Consider the following 10106-nt stretch of genomic DNA (forward strand, 5'->3'; position numbering starts at 1 on the left):
ACCACCCACAGCCAACTCTTGGGCTACTCTTTTACCAACGAATAGTGAGATTGACCGTCACATTATAACGTCTCCACCGATAAAAGGGGCGAGCATGTTTGGTGTGACGGAGATTCGAACCAGCGACCAGCAGATTGCGAGTCGAGCACCCTACCCACCTGGCCATGCCGGGCCGTTGCGGTAACGGCACACAAACGTTAGGCTTACAGAATCCTAATCCGGAACGCACGCTTGTATACGAATATCTTTTAGGTGAGAATATATGTAAAAACAAGTTAAATGCAGGTGTATTGTTTCCACATTCCCCCCCCCTCCCCCTAATTTGTTCACTACGACTCGAAATCAGAGGAATGTGTGTGAAAAAAAAACAGCTGTGGTTAGTTTGATTTAATAACAATTTTTAGACGTATTGCTTTTCTAATATTTCGCCGGCTTCCGACTTTTAAACTGTAAATTTCAAATTACACAATATAGTAGTCTTCAGCGGGTATTTGGATGATATCTCTGAATTCAGATATGATAAAGTAAACTTAAAATATATTATGTGTGTGTGTGTGTGTGTACTGCTTTAGCAGCACAGTTCTGTTCAATTGGTGTTGTGTTTTCTTTTGTTGGTGGTGTGTGGGAGGGAAGGAGGAGTCTGTACTGAACTTTCTACAGTCTATCCAAGAGCCATAAGTTGCCTGTTGTTGATAGTGTGCATATGTGATACGGTATTCAACTAATGTACTTCATCATTACATTAAGTGTGTGCTACAGTAGTGTAAGAGCTGTTTACATGTTTAATGTATATATATATATATCAACAATTTACTCGTTTTCTGCGAGACAACAGAAGCAATAAAATGTACCAAAACGTGGAAAGCCAAATATCTCTTCTAGTAATAATTTACTTTTAAACATATAGGCATTTAACAAGATAAATTGTTTGATCTACAAGTATTACTTACATCATTCTGTTTAGGTACTAGGATCGTTTTGACTAATGACGTATAACTTTATATCTTTGAATATGAATTTCCATACCATCTAACTCACTGAAACCGAAAATGCAAATATAATCACAAATAGCACTGTTTCTATAATTATTTATTTAATTCAATATGAATTGTTCTAAACACGTTTGTATATTTACTTCGAACACCCTCAAATACTATAAGAAAAGCTATTGTTAAATAATAGCAAGCAAAAATCTAACTTACTAAGCTTCTTTTCAAAGATGCATGTGTATTTATATTAAAATATCTATGTAATCCTATGTCTCTGACCATATATTTAAATAACTTCAATCTATCTTTATTCAGTGATGGAACATTCCAGTGGTAACGTGTTCCTGTGATTGACTGATTTCAAAAATCAAAATCACGAATAGGTGATTAATTTTATTCATAAAGTGATTTATAAGAATGTCAGTGACCCAAGTATTGCCTAGTTGTTGGTGTATCGAACTCGTGATCCAAGAAGTGCTCTACACCTTCAACTGTAGGTGCGTTATAAAAGTGACAGACAGTGCCAGTATTCAATTAAGAATAGCCACTGCAGGAGGTAGGTAACATCGACTGGTTGCCATCCGTCTAGCCCCACTCCCCACAGACAGGGACGACTATAGATGAACTATAGGTTCTATGGCCTGAGCGTTTAGCACATTATATACTTAGGATTTGTTCAGGTGACAAACCAGAATTTGAATAATAATAATAATAATATTTCTGTCAGATGCATGTGATAAAAAAAATCTCTGCTAAAATAATACTTATAGAGATTTTAACGTTTCTTAACTCTAGACACCAAATGTTATATTTTATAAAATATATGGCGGAATTGGTGACTGGCATTGTAACCTGTCATCTCTTAATCTGTCTAAGCTTTTTCTGCCGCACTCAGTTTCATTCCAAAGCTTGAAGCAAACGCTTAATCACTCTAAGTATCATAGTAAATTAATCGAATACTAACGAAAAATCTGTTTAGAATTGTTGGGTTGATACGTGTGCCCCAAAAGAATCCAGCTGAGGGTCAAAAACCGGATACCATGAATTGCTTTCAGGTGTTCACTAGATGTACTTGTATCCATAAGCTTCTGGCCATTGGTGTAAGCAGAAAACGCCACCAAAATGCTAGTTAGTGAACCTATGATAAAACATATAATTTTACTTTTTTCACGATAGTAATATTCATGTAAATATCAAATTTATTTTTTATTTCCAAAATGATGAATTAGTTTTGCAAAAACTTACTTAAAATGCTATCAAATTAAATATAATAAATCACAGTATACAGTGTATATATCATTATCATTGTTTTCCTACATGGTAAGTCTTAAACTTACGATTACTGACGTTTTCTGTTATAGGAAAACTCTTCTACCACAAATAAATGGTTAGAACACCCGTCTCGGTGAACCCCAAGGTAATTCCTCGAAAGTGAGCTGAAGGTCACCTGGAGGGTCCACCTGTTTTAACCACTGGCACCACCATATAGTAGTGTCTTGTCTGTCAGTCAATCAGTAGACACTAAAATGACGTCACGTAAGGGACTCTTAACGTTGCAATTTATATTGTCGTGACGTCAATCAAATGCGCGAAACTATGAATTATGAGAATAATTATGTAATCTGTAAACTACAACACAACATGAAATTTGAACTTCAAAAACAAGAAATAAAAATATTTGTTACTCATAATTTCGGTTTTAATTACTCTTGAAACAAAATACTTTTGGGGACTCTGCTGAAGTACATCTAGTAAAATAACTTGTAATTTATTAAGCGCGATCTTAATACGTTGTATAAGGAACACGAGACTCTAGTCATAAAAACGTTGAAACAACATTTCCGTCGCTGAACGATAATGTTGATTTTTTTTTCACTGATTTATTATTATTATTATTTATTTTTTTTTGGTTAGCCAATTTAAATAAGTCATTAACATTTATACAATAACCTTCATTCGACAGTTGCAACGAATTCAGTCTCACTATAGTTTAATTCTGAGAGATTCGGTTTAGGAATGATTTATCCCCACGTAAATATCATTCTTTATAATGCCAGTATTTTGTTAAGACCAAATTTCACTAAAACTTAATGTTATTCTATATAACATTATTGTTTTCAACTTACTTTTTGTCTTCGAAGTATTATCTGATGATTTCGCTCTAAGCATTAAGTCCGTTGCGGTCCCCAAAACGACAAGCAGGCCCACAAAAATAAATGTAGTACTACAATAGAAACAAAGGCGATTATATTCCGAGAATAACATAGTTAAACATATGTTATATTGTAGAGATATGTTTGTTAAATCGAGTTCTGGCAGGATCCAAACATGTTTTAAATCCTTCGTTAATCGTTTACCTGTTTAATATCTCTTTTAGTAGCATGATACGATATAAAACTAAACGCAGCTATTAAATCCATAGCTAAGCGTTAATTTGACAACAAGGAGTTGCTGAAGGTTAAAATACAATAATTCAAAATAAATACGCCACACAAAAGCAACTTTATCGAGATTTAAAACTCTTGAAGTTTAGACTTATGTGGATTTTACACTTATTATTAATTTATATTTTGCTTAAATAAACATTATTTCTATGCCCAGAACCAAAAATTAAAGGAAACTACAAAAATGTGTCTTCCTCCAGACTACCTAAAAGTATCATCAAAGAATAAAACAAAACACAGGTTTAAAATTCCTGTATAGTCAAAGAACTGTACAAACTGCGTGTTTAAAATTCCTGTATAGTCAAAGAACTGAGCAAACTGCGTGTTTAAAATTCCTACGTAGTCAAAGAACAAAGCATAGCATTAAAATCTCTGCTTAGTGAAATAACAAAGCAAAACACAACTTTAAAAAACAAAAACCTAGTTAAAGAACAAAGCAAACCACGTTGTAATAGGTCAGCTTCTGAGACTTTAGAAAAATAGTTTCTACAAGTTTTCGTTATCATCGTTTATTACTTTGCCCACAAAACTTAAATACTATTCTAGCTATTTAATTCCTTAATCGTGATGTGCAAAGCCAAGCTTAAAACATATTCCATAGACCTGCATAATCCATTGGCATTATTAACCATATAACAAAGAGTCAACTCCTTCTTTTGTAAAATAAACATGATTATATCTGTAAAATTAGATCAAACCAGGTCAACAGGCAGACGTATGGAATGTGTAAATACATCCTTAAAATATTCACATTCAACAATGAGAAAAGATAACTTTCAGACCAAAGCAGCAACCAACATTTTTCATGGAAAGGAACCTAGACATTTTAAATTAAACTACGTTCACCAGAAGTGTATAATCCTTTAGATGGGAGGACCCACATTTAAAAAAATCAAGACTTTCTTTGTTCTGGGAAACTCTTTGATGTACATTTTATGCACAACTTTAAATGCCTTTTCAGCTTTTTGAAGAGTTTTTAAATATTTAAAGTTTTGTGTTTGACCAATTTGTTTCCTTCCTTCTTGCTTCTCCATTTCTATATAAACATCTTAAGTATTTACTCTAGTTGTTGTTCGTTTACAGTTGGCATTAATGGGATAAAAATATTACGGTACTGGTTTTGATGTAGAAACAAATTTGTAAAGTAAGTTTTTACAGAGTTATACCATATCAAAATCTGAATCCTGTCCATTGTCCAGGGCTCTTTGGTCTCACAGTTGATAATTTCAGCATTGAAGTCCAGATATTTTCCAACTGAAAAAATAAAATTAATGGGGTGACCAAGTGCAAGACTAGCTCCAAATGCTTAATAACGTGGTTGAATTCTACTTTAACTTAAAAATACTTCAGATTTATTGAAGAATATTACAGAGTCTAATTATATATTTATGAGAAATATATACAGAACGAATTGCTCATGCACTTCATGCAATCTCTTACTTCCTGATTCCTGGTTTACTGAACAGAATACTGAATCAGCAACATTAACATATAAACTATATATATAATAAAATATTGAGTTATCAAGGTAACTAAACAGATAGATTTCTTACAAAAGAAAAAACGATACTTTTATTATGAATATCATAGCATAAATACAACCATAATGAAAGAATTTGAATGGATATTCACATATTCACAGATAATTTTGAAAACAAACCAGAAACTCGAGAGTTCTCCAAGAGTGAGCTATCGTTCTTGTTCTTGAAGAAAAAGATTCCATCCTTCGAAAGCACTCGAGATTCTCGTTCATTTTCAATATCCGTATCATAAATAGAAAGTAGTTTTTCTTACTATTTGCCAGATCGCAAACGAAATGCTAGAGTTATCGTGACTTTAATTGAATAGAATGCGGTAAACCTCTAGCTAGCTGAAAAACAGAAGTATTTCTAGATGAATGTGATTCGATATATAAGGCAAAGTTCGCATTCGGTAAGCAAATATAACATTCTTCAAGAGATTAATCTGGCATAAATTGTTTAATTTGAAACGTATTTAAATATTTTCCTATCAGAAAAAAATATTGAATATTATTGCCTGACTAATAGTTAAGTAAAATCCACAAAATCTAAAAACAATATTTGTTTCATAAAAAATAGGCATGGTATTGTTCGATGCATTGAGAAGTTTACCTCAAATGGGAAATCTTTTGTTATTTGTTCAGTGAAAAATTTTGTTATGCTCTTGCTCATAAAAATTTAAAGTATATATACATGAATATAGACATACACAAAATTTAAGCTTATGAAAGCTTCTATTTAATAATATTTTAATGTATCATCTGTTAAAAAAGCTAAGAACATTTTGTAACTTATTAATTACATTAGCAAACTCATTTTGCAATAATGAATATTTTTACTTACTCCTTTCGACTAACTTTGTGATATCGTTCTTCGTACATGCAGACGGTAAACAAACACCTATTCTATAGGCCATGTAATTATAGTATTGAGCATGTTGACCGAGATTGTATAGGACCTGTAATAATAAGGATTTTCTTCAAGATATTACTCAAAAATTATATTTCAGGTTACAAAAAAAAATTCTTATGGAAGGCAATAGATAGAGATCTATCTCATTTAACTTTCATAAACTTACGTTGTCCTTTGATGAAATGTTTTTGAAAACATCTAGCGGCTTTACTACACTGGCATATCGGTTTCTGGGAGGCAATGGGGGTCGAAGATGCACAGAGCAGTACTGACCACGGAGTAATTGAGAGTCATCTTTTTCTTTCTTGATGTTGATGCATTGATCAAAGGATCCAAATGCAGTGACAGTTCCTTCTAGTAGACCTCCTGGTGGTTTTCCAGTTGAGTCAAGCACTGTACATAAAATGCGTCTCTTGAAGTATTTTGCGTGAAACAAATTATTTAGTGAGTCGTGCCTTTGTGATTGTTTTTATAAAAATTAACGTTTATTTTACCACAAAATGAAATTGAATTTTGTATTAAATCAACGTCTTTAGTGCAGAGTAGCAGTTGATATAGTACTATATTTTCATAACTTAGAAAATATATGCATTTGTTCAGGTATATTCAGTTAAAGTTTAAAATTTGATTTCTTGCAGATTTTCACTAGTTAGTTGATATAATTTTTATGTTCGTAAGTTTGCGTTAGTTTACAACCACTGTGACCATTCTATATTGCTTACACCTGCTTTGGCATGCTTCTCTCTTTCATCGCTACCCTGGAATGTTGGTCATATCCAAGTAGAAGAGGGATGGTGTAGGGAAATATACAAGTTAGCTTGCGCTGGAAATTTATCTTCCCTGAGATGTATAAAGGGGAATGAATTAGCAATGTGATATAACTTAACAATAAGATATGATAACAATCCTTTCTGCTTTCACTGGATGAAGAGGTTCCATACCTTCTCTCTGCTCCAGCAGTCAGACTGCTCTAATACTACACTAACTCTAGCTAGGTTCACATAGTTAAGATTCTAGCAAATTCTTGTATAAGGAATAAAATATATCTTTGTTGTTCATGAGATCTGTCAGATATAAAAGACTGTTTAGTGTAGGTAGTATTATTAATATATTTATTTTGTGTTTGTAATTCAATGATGTCGAGACCATCGAAGATTGTGTTTGCAATCCATTGATTTCGAGGCTATGGAGATTTCTAGAAGGCCCAAAGGATAGACGTATAAATATATGCGACCAGACAAGCTGAATGAGAATAAAAGTAATGTTACGTGAAAGAGAAGTTCGGTCAGAGAAAAGTTAGAAAATATAAAATTTAACCATCGTGGGAGTGAATGTCTTAACGGTTGATATTTTAGAGTGATATGACAGTTTGAAAGAGATAAGAAAAATTATGTGTCTTGTGAAAGGGTGTTCTAAACTAATTGAACCCGCCTGTGTACACTTTGACAGAAGCCTGACGATTATTGGAAGTGAATTATACAAGGATGCTATTGCGATAAATAAATGGAGAAAAATAGTTCGGCTTGTGAACTAAATTCTAAAGCAATTGAATTGGCCTAAGTGTACGTTTGACAAGAAGATTGTTTGTTTGTTTGTAGTTATGCACAATGCCACACAATGGGCTATTTGTGCTCTGCCAACCACGGGTATCGAAACCCGGTTTCTAGCATTGTAAGTCCGCAGACATACCACTGTACCACTGGAGGGCTTGACAAGAAGAAGAGAACTGTATAGTGTTTCAGATACAACTATGATCTTCATAGTGTAAAGAATTTTTGTACATACGTTTAACTTGTTCCGAATATATATATATATATATATTATTTTAAAAACAAGTGGAGTTCGTGCTGTTCATTTATTGTCGAATTCATCGCCAACAAGTCACAGACACCTACTGTAGAAGAATCCTTAGCTCAACATACCTATATATTTGCATTACTATATATACTACCAAAACGTAAGTAGATTAGCTGTTTTTCAGAACTTAATCTTACCTGATGGCTCCACCTTTATCTGTGATTCAAAGACACTAGACTATTATGTAGCATTTTGGGTTGCAACCAATGATCTATTGTCGCGGATCTTTATTGTTCTATTTGACTTTCTGTTTACTGTAAAGTATATAAACTGTGATAATGAAAAAGCATTTCTGATATAATGTAGAAATAATGTTGGAGAGAAGGAAGTTGCAGTTGAAGTAGGAACATGGTGAGAGGTATGTACGCACCTCTCTTTTATGTGGGAACTGAAATGTTGAGAGTCAGATAGGACATAGCTCTGCTGCCACAACTCAAACTATGCTGGTTACCTTCCATATGCAGAAGCATAAGACAGCAAGGATAATTCATAATAGTGGAGATCAGTCTGGATATCATGAAACTGTCTGAGACGGTGTCTATGCACTCGTAGATATTTCTTGACTAGCGCAGTCATTACCAAGTACTTACAAGAGTCACAATGACCAGAAAGAAAGTAAGATGTATATGTTGACCAATGTCCACTAAAAATGCCAGTGACATTGTAAGGTTGAGCAACCAATATTTATTTAGAATCCTGCAGAAGTTCAAGGGACTTTCAAGCTGGCAAACTACAATGACAGTGCTCAGAGACTATATCCAATGGCTGAAGCTGCAGAAGAGTTTAACAGTTTCCAGACAAGTGAGCACCTTTCATGTGCCGAGTAACATTTGTAGATCTAATTTTGAAATTTATGTAAAAAATCATAATTCCGATTTTGTCTCAACAATTTTGGGACTCATGGATATTCAAAATATGACATTTTTGTCATTTTGTACCATTTATTTAGTGTAATTCACAAATAAAAATGAAGAACATTTTCATTGTTATATTTCTGCAAAGCACCATGAAGTCTCGTCAGTAAACAATATTTATCGATTTTTATTATTTTGTCCATCCTAAAGCATAAGTTTATATTTGGTAAGAAACTAACATCTCTTGTTTCTTTTTCACGTGATTTTTTCTTTCTTTAAAAACTAAGAACATTTTATTCTATGAGAAGACGTCAGGTAAGCCTTGTTAAATTTAAAGTGTATGGCAGGTGATAGTAAAATATTCTTATGATTTACATGTGTCTCAAATCCTCATTTATTGAAATTTATTTTAGATTAACCATGTATAAACACTACAGATACATAAAGGTATTTATAATTTATTAAATAGAAAGTATATTTATTAGATATAAACTGATTGCAACCAAAAATATTGTTACCTAGCCTAACCTGACACAACTGTAACAGGGTAATTCGATTACGAGGAACCCACTTTGAGACTAATAATGGCTGGAGACGGCTTGAATGGGTAATGAAGAAAAACTTTAATATAAGTTTAACATAACAGCAAATGTACAACGTTTCGACAAGGTTTTGTCATCATCAGGTAACAGGGTAAGTTGTAAGTTACCAATAAATCTTTGTCAATTTTCGCCGTATTTTAAGGATTTATAGCCGAAAGTGTTAAATACTGCAATGGGCAAAATAAATATGTTAATTAATATCAATGACGTTGAAACTAATTTGATATATAAAAATGGAATTTTTTGATAAACCTTAAAATCAGTTGAAATTCTAACATTCAACGAAATATTTTTAGTTTTTGTTCAAGTTTCATAACATAATTTAAAAAAAAATTAAATCAAAATATGTAAGTTTCTTAAGCCGAAACTAAATACTGTCTAGTGAGTAAATTTTAAATTTCATGCTATTCGGTTGAATATATTCACTTTGTGAGAATTCAAATTCAATGGATATAAGTGACAATCCCTAGTCCAAGAAGGGTTAGAAACCATTTAAGCTGTCTTATTTATGGATCAGGACTTTCTATTTAAATACCTAGTTGACTATTTTCTTCAAGCATAAACTCAAGGATGAATTTTGATATGTCCATTTCAGACTTGTAGTTATTTTTACAGTCATCAGAAGCTTATATAACCAGCCCTGGACTCTCCAAAATCAGCATTCCTTTCACAAATATGACTGTGCGCCATTTATATCTAGTTCAACAGATATTCTACCCTATATTTAAACCGATAAATAAGATGAATCAAATCTTAGATACTACGAAACACGAAATACATTTAACTGAAAAAACTGGAATATATAAAATAGAACATGAATGTAGAAGTATTTACATTGGTCAGACAAGACGTAATTTAAAATACCGCTTAAATGAGTATAAGATATATGTAAAAAAATAACAAACTGAAAATTCATCCATAGCAGAAC

At 32.6% G+C, this 10106-nt stretch overlaps 1 protein-coding gene across 1 annotated transcript in view; it reads right to left on the minus strand.

Annotated features, from left to right (window-relative positions):
- The window catches only part of LOC106469699 (nose resistant to fluoxetine protein 6-like), a 74145-nt gene that overhangs the window by 56892 nt on the left and 7147 nt on the right, over window positions 1-10106 (minus strand). The window contains exon 2 of the mRNA XM_022398276.1: window positions 6032-6258. Coding sequence (XP_022253984.1) covers window positions 6032-6258 — 227 coding nt within the window. The remainder of the gene's footprint in view (window positions 1-6031; window positions 6259-10106) is intronic.

The sequence above is a fragment of the Limulus polyphemus genome, unplaced genomic scaffold (assembly GCF_000517525.1).
Source record: "Limulus polyphemus unplaced genomic scaffold, Limulus_polyphemus-2.1.2 Scaffold3620, whole genome shotgun sequence".
NCBI lineage: Eukaryota > Metazoa > Arthropoda > Merostomata > Xiphosura > Limulidae > Limulus > Limulus polyphemus.